Source organism: Giraffa tippelskirchi, chromosome 3 (assembly GCF_054371585.1).
Source record: "Giraffa tippelskirchi isolate mGirTip1 chromosome 3, T2T-mGirTip1v1.2.pri, whole genome shotgun sequence".
Lineage (NCBI taxonomy): Eukaryota > Metazoa > Chordata > Mammalia > Artiodactyla > Giraffidae > Giraffa > Giraffa tippelskirchi.
Window position 1 is genome coordinate 156,481,790 of NC_137277.1, and position 20,243 is coordinate 156,502,032.

Consider the following 20,243-nt stretch of genomic DNA (forward strand, 5'->3'; position numbering starts at 1 on the left):
ATGTGCCCTGTGAGAAAAGCAGGCTGCTTTGGAGGGACGTCTGGATCAGAAGTTGAGTGAGAGAGGATGCTAGAAATGCTGAAATCTCCTTCCCATTTGTTCTTCTTCTTCTTTTTTTTTTTTAAATAGAAAAAATTTTAGTGATATATCCCTTTAGCTGCAGCCATTTTTTATACTTGTAAAGAGCAACCTTTAAACTGAAGTCATTAATTCCTTATGATTGTATGCATGGATTCTGCTCCCTGAGAAGAGCTTTGCATTTTTATTTTTTATGTTTTGGTGTGTGAGTGTGGAGAAGAGCCAAGAAATTGAGAAGTGGGTGTCTGCCATCTGTAAAGCTTCCCAGGTGGTGCTAGTGGTATAAAGAGTCTGCCTGACAATGCAGAAGACTAAGAGACATGGGTTCAATCCCTGGGTCAGAAGATCCCCTGGAGAAGGGCAGGCCAACCCAGTCAAGTACTCTTGCCTAGAGAATCCCCATGGATAAAGGATCCTGGGGGGGCTACAAAGACTAGGACACTACTGAAGCAACTTAACACGCCATCTACATAGCTTTGATGGATGATATTTTTTGCCTGGTTCAGTTTTGTTTAGGACACTCCTTAAAAAGGAAAAAGATGTTCTCAGATTATATTGAGGTTTATGAGTTGAAAATGATTACTTTGTTTATAGAAGTGCTAACACTGGTCTTCTTTTTTATTAGTGTGCTCAGTCACACAGTCTTGTCCAACTTTTTGAAATCCCATGGACTGTAGCCTGCCAGGCTCCTCCATCCATGAAATTTTTTAGGCAAGAATACCGGTGTGGGTTTCAATTTCTTATTCCAAGGGATCTTCCCAACTCAGGGATCAAACTCACATCTCTTGCATCTCCTGCATTGGCAGATGGATTCTTTACCACCGCACCATCTAGGAAGCCCCCCTTTTATTAGACCTATTGTTCGGTCTGTTTCCCTGGGATGGGTTATGCAATAATCTTTATAGACTATGATGATGAGGGAGACTCTCACAGATCCTTTCTAACTTCACATTTCCCTTTCTTTATTTGGAGACTCATGGTTTGAAAAGTTATAAGCAAAGCACATTAATTTTCTTTTACTTCCAAACCCTATTTAGGACCCATTTCTTAATTCTTTTGGTATTTGCTCATTAAAAAAACAGGTCGAGTTTAAAAATATAGGCAGCATGTTTGACACCTTATGATGTCCTGTCTGATTTGAGTCCTGATTATGTGTTGTTTTTTTTTTTCTTTTACGGTGTATAATTTACTGGATCATACCCTATAAAAATGTACTCTGATTAATTATTTAATTCTCCTATTTTTAACACCTAATACCGTATGTGTTAGAGAAGGACATGGCAACCCACTCCAGTATTCTTGCCTGGAGAATCCTGTGGAGAGAGGAGCCTGGTGGCTTACAGTCAGCAAATGGGTCACGGGGTTGCAAAGAGTCAGACATGACTGAGTAACTAAGCACATCATATATATATGTAGACAGTGGTACCTCTGTACTGCAACTTGAGTTAAGTGAATGAAAGAGTGACAGACATGAATTAGTGATAGGAAAAACACTTCAGGGGATGGATCACTCTAAACTAGAATTGGGTTTCATTCCTAGCATTTGGTTTCATTGCAATTAAATACTATCTTAAGATTCTGTCTGAAATGTTACAAATGTTTTACTAAAATGTGAATTACTGAAATATAGTGCATGTGCAACCTCACTGATGGATGTATAAATAGTGAAGATGTAAATTAGAGAAAATACATGAAATTACAAAAATCAGGGCTTTTTTTTGGTGAAGTAAATATTTCTGTTAGTAAGACAAACTTTCTTATATTGCGTTCTGTCTATATTAAAACATTTAATTTGTCTGTAAAATAAGGACTGACTTAAGTGATTAATATTTAAAAGAAACTGAAATGATCTGAAATACATCTGAAGTATTTTCTGTTAATTCCTCACCACTAAAAATAAATTTTTGGTATGATTTCAGCTTAAAGATTATTGCACAGATATTTTTATAAGGTGATATCTTAGCTTTATGATATCAGGTTTAAAAACTAGGAAACTAAGCTACAAACAAATTTAGGTAAGATCAGTAGAACTTCGGGAGCCTAGTGGAATTATTTTCAGTTCAGTTCAGTCGCTCAGTCGTGTCTGACTCTTTGCGACCCCGTGAACTGCAGCATGCCAAGCCTCCCTGTCCATCACCAACTCCCTAAGTCCACCCAAACCCATGTCCATCGAGTCGGTGATGCCATCCAGCCATCTCATCCTCTGTCGTCCCCTTCTCTTCCTGCCCTCAATCTTTCCCAGCATCAGGGTCTTTTCCAATGAGTCAGTTCTTTGCATCAGGTGGCCAAAGTATTGGAGTTTCAGCTTCAACATCAGTCCTTCCAATGAACACCCAGGACTGATCTCCTTTAGGATGGACTGGTTGGATCTCCTTGCAGTCCAAGGGACTCTCAAGAGTCTTCTCCTTAGGCCTAATATATTTAGAAATCTGTGAAACAAATCTGCATTTTAGAATATTTTGCTTCACTAAATTACTTGAAATTAAGTGTGATTGTATACGATATTAATTTATCTGTGTAGGATACCAGATTCTCTTCTCTTAGTCTCTACAAGCTCTGTGCTTAGAGTTGGGACCAATCTAAGATAAAATTCTTCCACAAAATTCTCCTCTATTAACTTCATCCCTCAAATAAGTTCTCTTTTACTGAATTCCCTTTGCTGTGCAGGCAAAATCTGCACTCAACCATCACACCATTACTCTAAAACGTTCCTATGGACATGATTTGTCTTCCAAGTAATGGTCTTTATTTTTGGAGGTCAATGATGAGAATAGGATATTAGAGTGAAAGTGTTTCTATCTACCATTTCCCAAAAAGAATGTTTTAGAAATATCTCTTCTACCCTTTAACGTTCACCACCTTTGAAACAAGCCAGCAAAACAGGATTGATTTCAGATTCAGACTTGGCATATTAGGTAAGCACAGCTGCTTACAATATGCAGAATCGTATTCAAGTAATTCTGTGTTTGCTAGATAAGAAATATCGCAAAGTCACTTGACCTTCACCAAGCCTGTTTATTTAGCTGTAAAATAGGGATAAGTAATAACTGCCTCAGAGTGAAAACCATGAAGGTCAAAATGTAGTTTAGGTGTATAGTAATGTACTAAATAGGCTTCCCAGGTGTCACTAGTGGTAAAGAACCCACTTGTCAACACAGGAGACATAAAAGATGTAGGTTCAATCCCTGGATTGGGAAGATCCCCTAGAGAAGGGCATGGCAACCCACTCCAGTATTCTTGCCTGAAGAATCCCATAGACAGAGGAGCCTGATGAGCTACAGTCCATAGAGTCACAGAGTCAGATATGACTGAAGTGACTTAACATGTACACACACAATGTATTTAAGTAGTAGTAGTTTACATTATGGGGCTTCCCAGGTAGCTCAGTGGTAAAGAATTTGCCTTCCAAGAAGGAGACCCAGTTTGATCCTTGGATCTGGAAGATCCCTTGGAGAAGGAAATGGCATCCCACTCCAGTATTCTTGCCTGGGAAATCCCATGGACAGATGAGCCTGGTGGGCTACAATCCATGGGGTTGCAAACGGCTGGGCACTAGACAGGAGCAGCAGTTTATATTATTATTTTTAAAGTTGTTAATTTATTGAAAAATGGAAATCAATTCCATAGAGTTATTTTGGAAACTACTGATGTATTTATTACACACAGCTTTTATATTCATATTTAAATGCTTATTTTAGTCCAATTGACTCTAATATTTGCTCATAGCTGGTTACTTCTCCCTTAATTTTAGAATTTATTTTTGAAGACTTTCATATAAGAGACTTTGTATATATTTAATATTTAATTGAAGAATTAGTTTCTAGGTCTCCAAAATATTTATGCCACCAATAAACTAAAATAATAAGCAAATAAAAATACTATAGTTAAGAGAATAATTTTTATTAAAAGTTTTGCAAAAAATAAATAGTGAACATAAAAATGATGATAAAAGCAGCTTAAGTGTACTCATAAGTATGCAGAAATGTGGACCGTTATTTTCCATAATGTTTACAACGCATTTAAGTACTCAATTGCAAGGTGTTTGCTTAGGCGGTATATAATTTCTCTTATCAGAGAGAAATTAGTTTCGCCCCTTTCAATAATATTTCAGAATAATTTCAAACAGTGACAAAAAAACATTTGTGTGCATACTAAGTCACTTCAGTCATGTCCAACTCTTTGTGACCCTAGGGACTGTAGCCTGCCAGGTTCCTCTGTCCATGGGATTCTCAAGGCAAGAATACTGGACTGGGTTGCCATTTCCTCCCCCAGGGGAACTTCCCCACCTAGGGATTGAGCCTGTGCCTCTTATGTCTCCTGCATTGGCAGGTGGATTCTTTAATACTAGTGCCATCTATTACTTCAGTAATATTCATTTTTAGGTTGTTGAGGCAAAGACAAATTATGCCAAGATCAATGGCCTATCTGATATTGTAATATTTTCTAATATAAATAATAATGTTTTATTTATACACTTACAAGGTGTAACACCTTTAATGTTTATTATCCTATTTGATCTACATACATAGAAATCTTATGAAGTAGGCATGTATTATTATCCTAATTTTATATACAAGGAGATGGAACCCCAGGGAGAGTTTCACAGAGGGAACCAGGAAGGGGAGGGACTTCTAAGTCCAAATCCAATTCCCCACCATCCCTCACTGATTCCCCCATCATCTCTATAACACTAGTCTTGAGAAATTTGAGATTTGGTGGACTTAAAAAAAAACTTAGTGGTTTGACTGTTCATAGGAGATTAATGTTAATGATTCAAGGACTGCTTATAAGGCAAATAGTACAGGAATAGGAACTAAAATCAGTTATGGGTACTGTAGATAGGTACCAAGGCAGCAGTAAAGGGGAGAGGATGTCAAAGTGAGAATTAGGATTTAGACTGCACTTCAGGGATGGTTAGTTTAGATAGAGGGAAGGAGAAGGAAGGAAGGAAACAAAGCTGGGAAAGGTTAAGCTGTGAGAGAGCTTGCTCATGGGAATGCAGGTAGGTGGTGACAGTGGGTAGGTGGTCTTCCTGGCGCTGAGAGGAGTGATTGTAGGTAAGACTGGAAAGTCTTAATGGCCCCAGTGGTAAAGAGTGAACTCTTTACCCTTTAGGCAACAGAAACATTTGGAGAACTCTGAATATAGGAGTAACTTGTTGAGGAGTCTTACAAACAATTAATCTGAACATGTGGCTTCCCATTTGGCACTAGTGGTAAAGGAACGTGGCTGCCAATGCAGGAGATGTAAGAGACGTGGGTTCGATCCCTGGGTTGGGAAGATCCCCTGGAGAAGGAAATGGCAACCCACTCTAGTGTTCTTGCCTGGAGAATCCTATGGACAGAGGAGCCTGTCCACGGTGGGCTATAGTCCATGGGGTCACAAAGAGTTGGACGTGACTGAAGCGACTTAGCACGCACACACAATCTGAATGTGAAGTGCTGGAGTGGAGAGGAACAGCAGAGATGAATGTTAAAAGGAGAGATCTGTATCCATTCAGGAAATTACAACAGTAGTTCAAGAATTAATTGAATATAATATGGAATGTACAGGATGGAAATATTCATTGGCTTGATTTTCTAACTGCCACACATGCAAATGTCATACGCTGACATGCAATTGTATGGAAGTTGTACTTGGTAATCATATACAGGAGTCTTTCATGCTAATCACATGTAGTTCCCGGGAGTCTTAACAAAGATTTTGAATGGTGTGTGCCTGGGGACTTCCCTGGTGGCTCAGACAGTAAAGACTCTGCCTGCAATGCAGGGCACGCAAGTTCGATCCCTGGGTTGGGAAGATCCCCTGGAGAAGGGAATGGCTACCCACTCCAGTACTCTAGCCTGGAGAATTCTACGGACAGGATCCTGGCAGGCTACAGTCTATGGGGTCGCAAGGAGGCGGACACGACTGAGTGACTAGTGTGTGTGTGCATGTGTGTGTACCTGGAAAGTCAGGACGAAGTTCATTTATCTCTCTGTGGCATAACTTAATATTATCCATTGATGGGAATAATGAAAATATCACAATCACATTCCGCATTTTTGGTAAGGAAATGGAGGCAGCAGTATTATCACAGTTGTTCTTCATCCAATAGCTGATATTGAGGACATATTTTTCAGGCATGTGGTGGCTGCATCATATCAGTTGGGGGCCAGATTCCAAACAACCTGGCAGTCCCCCTGTACAAGAATGGCGTCAAGATCATGGGCACGAGCCCTCTGCAGATTGACAGGGCTGAGGATCGCTCCATCTTCTCAGCTGTCTTGGATGAGCTGAAGGTGGCTCAGGCACCGTGGAAAGCTGTTAACACTTTGGTAAGAAGAGAACCACGTCTGTTTTTAACATTTCCTTTTGAAAAGTCATGACCTGAATGCTAGCTACTGTGGATGTTAACTGCAGGGCAGATAGAATACACTATGCTGAGTGAATTTGCTTTTTAAAGTCGCTGTATTTCCATGATTGCAGTTAAATGCGGGTTATAAATTGATAGGAGTATTCTCATTAAGATTCCGACAATGAAAAGAAGTTCACACTATTTTTGAACTAGATTTGATATTTAGAATTAGAAACTAGAAATTTTATGTATTTCTATGTCCAATTTACATTTTAATGGTGTCTTTTGAGAGGAAGAATAAAAGGAGTTGAGTTAGCACTTGTTCTAATGATACCATTCTGCATTTTTATTGACTATTTTCCACTATTCATGCATTTTGTTGTTGTTTCTGTTAATTAGAATGAGGCATTGGAATTTGCGAAGTCTGTGGGCTACCCCTGCTTGTTGAGACCTTCCTATGTTTTGAGGTAATGTATTGTGTTCTAAAACAATTACTCAAAAATAGGAGATACCAAACTGCATTCAGTATGCTAGGATCCCTAGGCTTTGATGTGTAGTAATTTGTAAATCCATCGACAATCCCCATGCCAACACAGCTAGCGTAAAGACCTGGGCACTGTTCTTCAGGGTAGTGCTTTTCCTTCTGGGAGTGACAATAGTGTCACTCCCTACATCTGAGAAGCATGGCTTAAGCCCTCTCCTTGCCAAGCAAAGGGAGGATACCTTTACATTAGAGAAGAGGACAATTTAAAAAACCGAAGAGCAAAAACAAAATAAGCTTGGGGTGTCTCTCACCAGCGTCTGTTTTCTGATACTCAGAAATGAAAGTTAATCTTTGACTCTTGTCATCTCCTTCCAATAGTGCTTGTGGTTTGAATATTGTGGGGTTCTTTTTGAGATCAGAATTTTTAATAAGTGAATTATAATGTTGGAGGACATGAACAGTGTCTTTTATAATAAACTTGAAAACTAAGTTTTACCATCAAAGGAGAAGTCATCAATTGTTACTTATTTTCTTCAGATGTTACCACATGTGAGGAACAATTTCAGTGAACAGGGGATAATAAGAGAAGGCATAATTTGCTGTGCACAATTTGAAAGTGTAAATGGAATTGGAGATGGGATCCTTTAAAATAATGAAAAATTTCAAATGAGGTGGAAAACTTTTCTTTTTATTTAAATGACATTTTGTATAAACCACATTCTGATAATACTACATCTCTGAGGTATTAATGTAAGTTAATTTCAACAACACAGACATTTAAGGAGGATTGCAGAAAGCAACTCGGACTTCTGTGTGTCTTCTCATCATTTCAGTTCATATCTTTTAGTTTCTTAGTCTGTGAATTATCAACATTATTATTACCTTAGCCTTCTTGCCTTAAATAGATGAAGAAATTGAAAGCTCTTTATGCATAAAATTTACAGTATAGTAGAAAAGGTAAGGCGAATGCTACTTTTTAAAAGGAAGTAGAAAGTGATATTTTTCTTCCTTATGGTTTCCCTTCCTCTTAGTCTTCCTTCTTTCCTCCCCTCCTATCCCATTCTGCAAATGCCAGCTTTCCGAATAAATTGATTTCAGATAGTATTCTTAAGAACTTGAAAGGACACAGTTGAATACATTTCAGTCAGATACTGTACATTATATTAGCAAATGTTACTAAAAATAATTGATTTTTTTGTAACCCAGCTGAGATAGTGAAATGACCTGCTTTGATACCATATTTGTGGGTTAAAATCTGCAGTAGGTAGTGAACTCTGAAGACACAAGTTTAGAAAACTATGTCCTGGCAGGGATCTTGTTACAGTTTTAAGTGTTACCTGGAAACAGAAGAGAGTTAAAACCATAAAGAGAAAGGATGAACCTTAAGAATGTGTCATCTCTAAGACCTACCATTGTTCTCTTTGGACATTATCACAGTTCTCACTCCCTTTCCCTGTCCCCAACCTGGGGGACATTTTACTTTGGTTAATTGTCCTGTTGATTACATAAAGTTTCAATGTAGAAAGAGACACCTTCTTACTTAGCCTAAATTGGAACTAGAGTTTGCCTGGAACTTTCACTCTGAGAAGCAATCGTGTCTAGCATGCTTTACTTCTGAAGTGGTGAAAGAAATTGACTTCTTTGTTTTTGTTTTTTTTTCCCTTCTTACTCAGTGGGTCTGCCATGAATGTGGTATTCTCCGAGGATGAGATGAAAAAATTCCTAGAGGAGGCCACTAGAGTCTCTCAGGTAGTGTCCTATTTTCTCTTGGTACAATCTTTTACCTCTTCTGTTAATTGCTACCTTGTTTTATATGTTGTTTTTCTTTGCACAGGATGTTTTTCCTTTTTTTTTCTTCTACCCATTATTCTCCTAAATACAGAAATGAGAAAACGCAAATGCATTTAATTATATCTGGATCCTTGGGGTTAATGAAAGAAGGGGAAGACCAGTGAATATTTTACCATAATAGAGTTTTATACAATTTTAGTCTCCAGGAGCAAGGCTGAATAAGCATGAAATTTGTCTGTTCACGAGTTAGATGCTGGTCAAGTTACCCATGGGATTCCCAGCCTTACGGGCTGCCCAACCATGATCATCACAAACAAGTGAAGGCTTCCCTGATTTTTAATTCTCATACCTGGAAAGATGTTCTTTGCCTTAGTCAACCCTGCAACTTTAATAGTAAATCCCCTCACTCACCTATTGATTTTTCTCATTCTGGTACATTCCATTTGTAAGTTAATGAAAATGTTTATAATTTTCTGGCCACTCAACCACCTTCCTCCACTGCCCCCAGCTTTTACTTGCTCCTTCAGCGTTACCTCGCTGTGATCCATTTAAGATTTACCCAGTGGGGTTATTGATCTGCAGACCTCATACTGTAGAGGATAAAAGTAACATTTTCTTTTTAAAAGCTTTCAAAAGCTAGTTGAAAAAAAAAAAGCTAGTTGAGGCTAAAAGAAAAAAAGGAGAGAGAGAGGAAGCACAACTCATAGAGAAGAGTTTGATATTAGGCAAGTGGAGTTTGGAGGGAGCCAAGCAGTGAAATCAGAGGCACTTCAAAGAGGAATAGAGAGTGTGGATAGTTCCTGCACACATGAAGCGGGGCTTCCTCTCTGTGTGGTAGCTGCTCCCCATAGAAATTTGTTCAGTGTAAAGAGTGGATAATGATAAAGAGTGAGGAGAGACAAAGAGCAAAAAAAAAAAAAAGCAACCAAATGGATTTTGAATTCACTTTTGAGTGAAAGTTAGATAACTGAGGAGGCAGTCTCTCCAACGGGCCAGTTTTCATTAATGTGTCCTGAAGTCAGACATGGTCCTCTTCCCTATTGCACTTCCTGAGAGGGATCCTGCAACGCTCACGTTTTGAGAAAACAGCAGCTAGACCCAGCTAGTCTCATGTGAGTGATGAGGCCGGTTTTCTCTGTCTGTGATATTGGATTTCATAGGCCCTCTATCTGGTAGAATATTTTTAAAATAATTTGTTTCTGCTACATGTGGATAGAATCCTAACAGGCCCAAAGTTGTATCATAGAGATGTCCTAATGGAGTACTAGGTTGGAGTCTTCCATTAAACTACAGCAGGACCTGGGATTCTCAATTCAGTGAACTTAGAGTAAAACTAGCACTCATTATGACCTACTACGTAGGGCTTTCCTGGTGGCTCAGATGGTAAAGAATCTGCCTGCAATGCAGGAGACCCAGGTTCGATGAGCTATTATGTACCCATTCATATTTAGCACCTGCTATATAACGGCGATATTCTCTGAATCAGGAATTACATTCATGAAAAGAGAGTCTCTGTGCTCACAGATGACTCTCTTTATTAGGAACATAAGACATCAAATAATTATAATTAAATAAGATGAGCAAAAATACAGGATGTTGAGGGAAAGTATAAAAGAACTGGGGACAAGTCCCTGAAGAAGGGACTTTTAATTTGGTTCAGAATTGTTGATTCAGGATTAAAAGGTTTACATCATGGGTATGAAGGAAGAAAGGACAGCAAGTATAAAGGCCTGAAGCTGAGAAAGGGTATGACGTTTCTAGAAACTGACAAAGCACTCACTTATATGGCTAGGATGCCACACATGGTAGGAAGTGTTAATTATAATGATAATAGAGTAGAAAGTGAAGGAGCAGATAGAGAGAAACCTGTCAGTCATTGAGTTTAGATTTTGGTCATATTTTCTGAATACTGAATCACTGTGCTGTATACCTGAAACTGATGCAATAGTGTGAATCAATTATACTTACACTTTAAAGAAGGAGCAATTGAAAATTTAAGAAAAATTTCTCTTCTTCAGTACAGAGAGTGAAATAAATCTGGGATAAGACTGAATTCATGGAAAGAGGTTAGGAGGCTATTGTGTAGCTCAGGGTAGAGATGACAGTGCCTTGGATCAGAATGATGATAGTAGGGCTTCCCTGGTGACTCAGTGGTAAAGAATCCACCTGCCAGTTCGGGAGATACAGGTTCAGTCCCTGATCCGGGGAGATCCCACATGCTGTGAAGCAGCTAAGTCCATGCCTCACAACTATTGATCCTGTGCTCTAGAGCCAGGAGCTGTAACTACTGAGACTTCTTGCTGCAACTGTTGAAGCCCTCACACCCTAGAGCCCTTGCTCTGTAACAAGAAAAGTCACCGCAGTGAGAAGCCCACACACCACAACTGGAGAGTAACCCCCACTTGCTGCAACTGGAGAAAAGCCCTTGCAGCAATGAAGACCTGCTGCTGCTGCTGCTGCTAAGTCGCTTCAGTCATGTCCAACTCTGTGCGACCCCATAGACGGCAGCCCACCAGGCTCCACCATCCCTGGGATTCTCCAGGCAAGAACACTGGAGTGGGTTGCCATTTCCTTCTCCAGTGCATGAAAGCGAAAAGTGAAAGTGAAGTCCCTCAGTCATGTCCTGGCACACCCCAAAATAAAGAAATAAATAAAATTATATATACATATATATATTTATATGTGTATATATATATATATAAAAGAATAAAGAGAGAAAAGGGACTTCCTTAGAAGTCCAGTGGTTAAGACTTTGCACTTCAAGACAAAGGGTCCAGGTATGATCCCTGATTGGGGAACTATCCCACGTGCCATGTGTTGGGGCCAAAAAAGGAAAAAAAAGATCAGTGATGGTACAGATGGAGGGCAGGGCATGTGTTCTAGAAATATTGAGGATGTGCATTCAGGATGTGAATGGATGGAGATGGAGGGTGAAGAGAGGATGAAGGATGATTCCTGAGTTTCTGCCTTAGACAACTGGATGGACAGAGGCACCATTTATTGAAACAAGGAACATATAAGGAGAGACATTTTAGAGAGGAAAATCATATTTAATTTTTGACCTTTTGAATATGTGGTGCCTGTGAAGAGTTCAAATAGAGATGTTTTGAAAGAAGAGGGTTATACAGATTCGAAATTGAAGATCAAGATCACAGCTAAAGAGAGAGAGATAAATATAGATTTGGAAGTCAATAGCATATTGTTGTAATTGAAGTTTTATGATTGGAAGCAGTCACTGGGGAGAGTATAGAGGAAAACGAACAGTTAAGACAAAAGATGAAAAGAATACTGGCATTTGAGGGCTGAGTAGGGAAGAAAGAACCATGAAGGAGTCTGAGAAAGAAGCATGAAAATGTGATCATGGATACCTAAGGAAGAAAGTGGTTTAAGAAAGCCAACTGCTGAATGGTTGAAATTTATTAAGAAATCTTCTCCCTCAACATAGTAAGGGCTATTTGTAAATGTGTTTAACTGATCAAGATGGAGAATGATGTTGTTGCCCCTCCCAGATCCTTTCCCTGTGGGAGCACCCATCCCCCAGCTGCTGTGATAGCTGGTGATACCTCCCAGCTACATTTCTCAGGAACACTTGTCGTTGTTTAGTTGCTAAGAAGTGTCTGATTCTTAGTGACCCCATGGACCGTAGCCCACTGGCCTTCTCTGTCCTTGGAATTTCCCAGGCAAGAATACTGGAGTGGGTTGCCATTTCCTGTTCCAGGAGCTCTTTCCGACCCAGGGATCAAACTCACCTCTTCTGCACTGGCAGGTAGCTTCTTAACCACGGTGCCACCTGGGAAGCCCACTCAGGATAACTATCCTCAGTCAAATGGCAGCTTCTGGCACCAGGAAGCAAGACCCCTCACCTCACCACCACCCTCAAACCCTGGACAGTGACTGCCCTTTGCTTCAAGTTAGGACTTTGTGCTGTAACTCAGAGCTCCCTGTGGGGTGAAGCTGAAGCCAGTCTCCAGTGACCCCACAAACTACCTCGTTTTTTTCTCTACCCCTGTGTCTCATCCCTTAATAAATCACTTGAACAAGAACCCCTATCTTAGGCTTGGCTAGAGAAACTAAGACAACCATTGAACTTTATCTTAATTTTTTTGCAGTTATATTGTTATCATTATATATTTTGTGGAAAATTCCTACAAAAGTCCCAATACAGCTCTACCAGACCTGCCAACACTAAATATTCAATATTTTAGAAAGAAGTAACAGAGATTAAAAAGTTTTTGTGTGTGTGTGTGGCTAATCAACAGTTTAATGTCTAATAGGCTTTTGGGGAAAGTTTCTTCATTTAATAATAAATTTAAGACAAAAACAGCTTATTTATGGCATAAGACATGGGTTATTTTGAATTTTTCACTAAATTCCATTCTATTTAAAGTGCTCTGCTAAAGGAGATAAGATATATTAAATTCAACACACATGCAAAAGGTGATGAACTCCATGATAGTGGGCAAAAAGGGTTTGTGTTCAGAATGAAAAGAGATGTTTAGAGAAGGCTTCAGGGAGGAGGTGGTATTGGAGCCAGGCCTTGAAGGATGGGTTGAAATTTGAAAGATGAAGTGAGGAGAGAAGCTGGTGTACACTAGGGGAGGAGAGGCATGGAGATAGGTAATGGCAGGTTTTGACAAGAAAACAGCAAGTGTGCAGCGTGCTAGGGTCTCGCGCAAAGAGATGTTTAAACTCTGGAGGTCTTCATTCAACCACTTCATTTAGTTTGGAAAAAGCACGTCGTGATTGGGCTGTGGAAGGCATTGCAGTACTGAGTGCGGAAAGTTCAAGAATATTAGGGGGTCTGAAACAGCTGAGAAAGGAAGAACATTTTAAGATTAATAGAGAAGAATGTTTGATTTTGAAGTTGCAAACGTCATATTGTAGAAGTGATTTAAAGCATGCCAATTTCAGGTAAATAATTCCATCTTTGGTCTAACAAAACTGAAACAAAATACTGCTCTCCTTCTAAGTTCATTCTCAATTCTCATATAGAGAAGTGATTGAAGGAGTTGTAGTGCTTGGAAAAGATAAGTGTAGGAAGAGAAAAAAATACCTGAACCAAAAACTGATATAAATAAAATAGATATTTATAATTCTGGAGACAAGCAAAGGAACCTCATTCTGCCCTCTCCTTTGCCTCCTTTTTTTCTCTAACTCACCTAGAATCTACATTTGAAATTTCAGAACTCATATTCAATTCCCTGAGGACTCAAAATTGGAGAAAGACTTCCTCTTCCTCACTGTAAGCAGAGAGTGACCTTGTTCTTGCCAAACAAATTGGCTAATGAGTTTGTGCTGTGTGTTGAGCAGTTTTTTTTCAAGTATTGCCCAAGTATTGACTTAAGGTACATGATTTACTTAACACTTTACATAAAATTTCAGCTAAAGGTTCTACTCCCCTGTTTTCCTTGATGACAGGAACACCCAGTGGTGCTGACGAAATTTATTGAGGGGGCCAGGGAAGTGGAAATGGATGCTGTTGGCAAAGATGGACGAGTAAGTGTTTTATCACCTCCCACTTCCCCCATCCCTGCCTTCCCATCAGTTTTTTTTCTTGGCAATTTAGAAACATAGCACAGATCAGAGCTCATGATTTCTACAAATTAGGTCTCTAATAATAATGGACAAGCTGCTTAGTCAAAAAAATGTTCAAATTCACTGACGATTCAGTTGTGTCATAGGTATCATTTCTTCTGCTTTTCATGTTGTTAGAATTTCTCTTTGATGATATTCAAAATTAATTATCATCCTGTACTCATTCTTTTTGAATAGATTTTCTCCCTAATTTTCGTTTGTCTCTGGGTTTCCTTTCATCTTTCAGTGTATATCATAAAAACATCTGATACTTTTCTTTCTGAAGTTCCTAATTGAATCCCTACTTCTTCGTCTCTATTGATTTTCCACCCTCCCCCTTTTTATTGGGTTAATAAAGACAAAACTAAACAGAGATGATGGATAAAGATAATATAAAATTGACTTACCATATCACATCTGGTATCACTAATACAATCAATGCCTCTAACTTCAGGGAGAAATGAAAGTATGAAGAATACCTTTCTTTAGTTTTAAGGTTGTACTAGTAAGGCACTTATTACTTATCTTGAAACAGAGAAAGTTATATTTTAGAGTCCATGTCATTCTATTTGCTTTAAAGAAATAAAATGGCTTTTATCTTGGACTTCAACTTCTACTTTACACTATACTGAAAAGGATAAAGTTTTTTTCTGTTTGTTTGTTTTTGTCTTCCAGATTAATAGTTCAAAGTAGTGTTGTTAAAAATAATTATATTTATAGTAATGATGACCTCTTAAATAATCTAAAGTTTAAGCATCCTTTTGTTGTTTAGTCATTAAGTCATGTTTGACTCTTTGTGACTCCATGGACTACAACACACCAGGCTTTATGTCCTTCACCATCTCCTTTAGTTCAGTTCAGTCGCTCAGTCGTGTCTGACTCTGCGACCCCATGAACCACAGCACGGCAGGCCTCCCTGTCCGTCACCAATTCCCAGAGTCTACCCAAACTCATGTCCATTGAGTCAGTGATGCCACCCAGCCATCTCATCCTCTGTCGTCCCCTTCTCCTCCTGCCCTCAATCTTTCCCATCATCAGGGTCTTTTCAAATGAGTCAGCTCTTCAGCTCTTCGCATCAGGTGGCCAAAGTATTAGAGTTTCAGCTTCAACATCAGTCCTTCCAATGAATATTCAGGACTGATTTCCTTTAGAATGGACTGGTTGGATCTTCTTGCAGTCCAAGGGACTCTTAAGAGTCTTTTCCAGCACCACAGTTCAAAAGCATTAATTCTTTGGCGCTTAGCTTTCTTTATAGTCCAACTCTCACATCCATACATGACTACTGGAAAAAACCATAGCCTTGACTACATGGACCTTTGTGGACAAAGTAATGTCTCTGCATTTTAATCTGCTGTCTAGGTTGGTCACAACTTTCCTTTCAAGAAGTAAACGTCTTTTAATTTCATGGCAGCAGTCACTATCTGCAGTGATTTTGGAGCCTGAAAAGTCAGCCACTGTTTCCACTGTTTCCGCATCTATTTCCCATGAAGTGATGGGACCAGATGCCATGATCTTAGTTTTCTGAATGTAGAGCTCTAAGCCAACTTTTCACTCTCCTCTTTCACTTTCATCAAGAGGCTCTTTAGTTCTTCACTTTCTGCCATAAGGGTGGTGTCATCTGCGTATCTGAGGTTATTGATATTTCTCCTGGCAATCTTGATTCCAGCTTGTGCTTCCTCCAGCCCAGCATTTCTCATGATGTACTCTGCATGTAAGTTAAATAAGCAGGGTGACAATATACAGCCTTGATGTACTCCTTTTCTTATTTGGAACCAGTCTGTTGTTCCATGTCCAGTTCTAACTGTTGCTTCCTGATCTGCATACAGGTTTCTCAAGAGGCAGGTCAGGTTGTCTGGTATTCCCATCTCTTTCAGAATTTTCCACAGTTTATTGTGATCCACACAGTCAAAGGCTTTGGCATAGTCAATAAAGCAGAAATAGATGTTTTTCTGGAACTCTCTTGCTTTTTCAATGATCCATGGACATTGGCAATTTGATCTCTGGTTGCTCAGCCTTTTCTAAAACCAACTTGAACATCTGGAAGATCATGGTTCATGTATTGCTGAAGCCTGGCTTGGAGAATTTTGAGCATTACTTTACTAGCATGTGAGATGAGTGCAATTGTGTGGTAGTTTGAGCATTCTTTGGCATTGCCTTTCTTTGGGATTGGAATGAAAACTGACCTTTTCCAGTCCTGTGGCCACTGCTGAGTTTTCTAAATTTCCTGGCATATTGAGTGTAGCACTTTCACACCATCATCTTTTAGGATCTGAAATAGCTCAACTGGAATTCCATCACCTCCACTAGCTTTGTTCATAGTGAGATTTCCTAAGGCCCACTTGACTTCACATTCCAGGATGTCTGGCTCTAGATGAGTAATCACACCATTGTGATTATCTGGGTCATGAGATCTTTTTTATACAGTTCTTCTGTGTATTCTTGCCACCTCTTCTTAATATCTTCTGCTTCTGTTAAGTCCATACCTTTTGTGTCCTTTATTGAGCCCATCTTTGCATAAAATGTTTGCTAAATTCATGTCCATTGAGTTGGTGATGCTATCTACCATCTCATCCTATGCTGCCCTCTTCTCCCATTGCCTTCGATCTTTCCCAGCATCAGGATGTTTTCCAATGAGTCAGTTCTTCACATCAGGTGGCCAAAGTATTAGAGCTTCAGCATCAGTCCTTCCAATGAATATTCAGCATTGTTTTTCTTAGGATTGATTGGTTTGGTCTCCTTGCAGTCCAAGGGACTCTCAAGAGTCTTCTCCAGCACCACAGTTCGAAAGCATCAATTTTTCAGCACTCAACCTTCTTTATGGTTCATCTCTCACATCCATACATGACTACTGGAAACAAACAAACAAACATAGCTTTGACTATATGGACCTTTGTTGGCAAAGTGATGTCTTTGCTCTATAATATGCTGTCTCAATTTGTCTCAGTTTTCCTTCCAATCCCTGTAAAGTGGTCATTTGTTTTCTGTTTAACTCTATTGATTATACAAAACATAAAAAGATGCAATATGAGATATACATACATATATATATATATATATATATAGTTTTTGCTTTTATTTCTTGGACATCTAATATATTCCTTTTATAAGGTATGCCTCCCTAGAATTTTCATCCCTGACCTCCTGACCTCTAGAGTTATGGAGCATATGTGTAATCTTCTCCTCTTTTCAACATTTTACATATTTGAGACTGAAGTGTAAAATAGGAGGAATGTGACCATACCAATGTGGAAGTGGAGAATGTAAGACTGGCCTACGTACATTTGTGGTTTTTCAAATATTGTGCTGGTAAAGTAATGCTGGTCTGTTGGCCTTATTTAGTTCCAATTTGCTAGGATATGCTCTTTCCCTAAGCTTCTCTTAGGGAAACATTGCTTATCATTCTGGATTCCTTCTTTTGGAAGTATTTCAGGTTGTTCACATAATTTTTAAACAGTCACATTCAGAAATGGACATAGTACTTCAGACATGTTATAATGTTTTCAGAGCTAAATGGGACATTGTTGCTGTTCAATGTCTCATTTGTGTCTAACTCTGTGACCTCATGTACTGCAGCATGCCAGGGTTCCCTGTCATTCACTGTCTCCTGGAGTTTGGTCAGACTTATGTCCATTGAGTCGGTGATGCCATCCAACCATCTCATCTTCTGTTGCCCCCTTCTTCCCTGCCCTCAGTCATTCCTAGCATCAGGGTCTTTTTCAATGAGTCAGGTCTTTGCATCAGGTGGCCAAAGCATTGGAGCTTCAGCTTCAGCATCAGTCCTTCCAATGAATATTCAGGACTGATTTCCTTTAGGATTGACTCGTTTGATCAATGGGACAGTGCCTGCCCATTTCTAGACAGTATAAAAAATTTAAGTGCTTACTCTATACTAAATATCATTCCAGACTCTGTACTTGTGTTCTCTTTTATCCTTACAAACATTCTATGAGGCAGATACCATTTTCATTCCTATCTTATCAGCAACCATGGCTAAACATCTAAAGTACCTTGCCCAGGTCCCAGAACTCATAAGTGACAGCAGGAATGAAATTTAAAGTGAAAGTTGCTCAGTCGTGTCTGACTCTTTGTGACCCCGTGGACTATACAGTCCATGGAATTCTCTAGGCCAGAATACTGGAGTGGGTAGCCTTTTTCTTCTCCAGGGGATCTTCCCAACCCAGGGATCGAACCCAGGTCTCCTGCATTGCAGGTGGATTCTTTACCAGCTGAGCCACAAGGGAAGCCCAAGAATACTGGAGTGGGTAGCCTATCCCTTCTTCAGCGGATCTTCCTGACCCAGGAATTGGACCCGGGTCTCCTGCATTGCAGGCAGATTCTTTACCAACTGTGCTATCAGGGAAGTGACAGCAGGAGTACTGGCACTCAAATGTCACTTTGCTTTAAGTCATCTGTAAATCTGACAAACAAATTTTCACTGTAATTTATATAAGTCTTTTACAGTTACCCAATTATTCTCCCCCACTCTCAGCTTTATCATTTTCTGAAGGCACACATACTGTTAACATTTAGGTCGTAGTGACTGAGGCCATAAACTTTGCAGTCTGACAGATAAGGGTTCAAAATCCTGTCTTGGTCATATAGTAGTCACTTGTACTTGCATTATTTATTCTTATATTGCCTTGATTTTCTTACCTTTAAAAGAGGACAAGAATATTTTCCTCTTGTTTTCCTTCTATCTTCAGGAAGATCCCCTGGAGGAGGAAATGGCAACCCACTCCAGTATTCTTGCCTGAAAAATCCCACTGACAGAGGGGCCTGGCAGGCTACAGTCCATGGGGTTGCAAAGAGTCAGACATGACTGAGTGACCAAGCACGCACTCCCTCCTGTCTCAAATTTCCATTTAAACATCTCTTGTAGGTGGCCAGTTAGCTCATTTGGTTATGGTGTGGAGGTGATAAGAATCCCTTGATCTTCAGATCTTACATTTTCTCTCTGATCCAACTAAGTTATGACATTTACTTAAGCTTGAATTCACCTCTTCTGTCTTTTCTTTTCCAGTGTTTAAAACTTAACCTGGAAGGAAAGGACAAAGATGTCTCCAGTGCCCCCAGAATGCTTTAGTTTCCTATCTATTCTTAAAAGTCATTACAAATTGGCTTGAAAGTTTAGTGTGAAAGTTTTAGTCACTCAGTCATGTCCGACTCTTTGAGACCCTGGGGACAGTAGCCCAACAAGTCTCCTCTGTCCATGGGGTTCTCCAGGCAAGAATACTGGAGTGGGTTGCTGCGTCCTCCTCCAGGGGATTTTCCCAACCCGAGGACTGAACCCATGTCTCTTGTGTCTCCTACATTAGCCGATGGGTTCTTTACCAGTAGCGCAACGAGTTGGCTTAGTTGCCTTCTTTTTCCTAGCATTTATACTGATTCTAATTAATGGAATAGGGAGGTAAGCTCTCAGACACTCTCAGCTGCCCCACGAGGTGATCTGTCAGGGAGGCTTGGTGAGGCTGCATGTGCAGTTCCTTCTGCCCCCTCAATGGAGATTTAGCAAAGAAACTGCTCAGTGCTGGAGGTATCTGTTAGAATTAAGGGGGTACACCAGGCAGCAGCTTCATTGAAGAAGAGCTGACAACTCTTTCTCAAATCTTCTTTTGGCCAGGTCATCTCCCATGCCATTTCTGAACACGTGGAGGATGCAGGCGTCCATTCGGGGGATGCTACTCTGATGCTGCCCACACAAACCATCAGCCAAGGAGCCATTGAAAAGGTCATCATTTATAAAGAAAGGTGGAAGAGGGGAAAAGATTAAAAACAGTTTTTTAAACTAAGTAGTAGGATAGGACATGCCCCAGGTAAAATTTAATTATGAAGAGGACTTCTTCTTCTGAGTTTGCTGTGTATTTTAAAGATAACAGCTTCCTTTTCTGCCCTTTAGAACTCTTGATTGTATTCTGGTGCAATAGTCCTCTAATTGTGCTCACTGTTACCACCTGGGGGACTTGTTAAAAGATAGGTTGT

At 39.7% G+C, this 20,243-nt stretch overlaps 1 protein-coding gene across 1 annotated transcript in view; it reads left to right on the forward strand.

Moving 5' to 3' along the window:
• The window catches only part of CPS1 (carbamoyl-phosphate synthase 1), a 144,072-nt gene that overhangs the window by 99,665 nt on the left and 24,164 nt on the right, over positions 1-20,243 (forward strand). Inside the window, exons 26-30 of the mRNA XM_081582737.1 lie at positions 6,201-6,395; positions 6,815-6,882; positions 8,573-8,648; positions 14,109-14,186; positions 19,885-19,992. Of these exons, the coding sequence (XP_081438863.1) occupies positions 6,201-6,395; positions 6,815-6,882; positions 8,573-8,648; positions 14,109-14,186; positions 19,885-19,992 (525 nt within the window). The remainder of the gene's footprint in view (positions 1-6,200; positions 6,396-6,814; positions 6,883-8,572; positions 8,649-14,108; positions 14,187-19,884; positions 19,993-20,243) is intronic.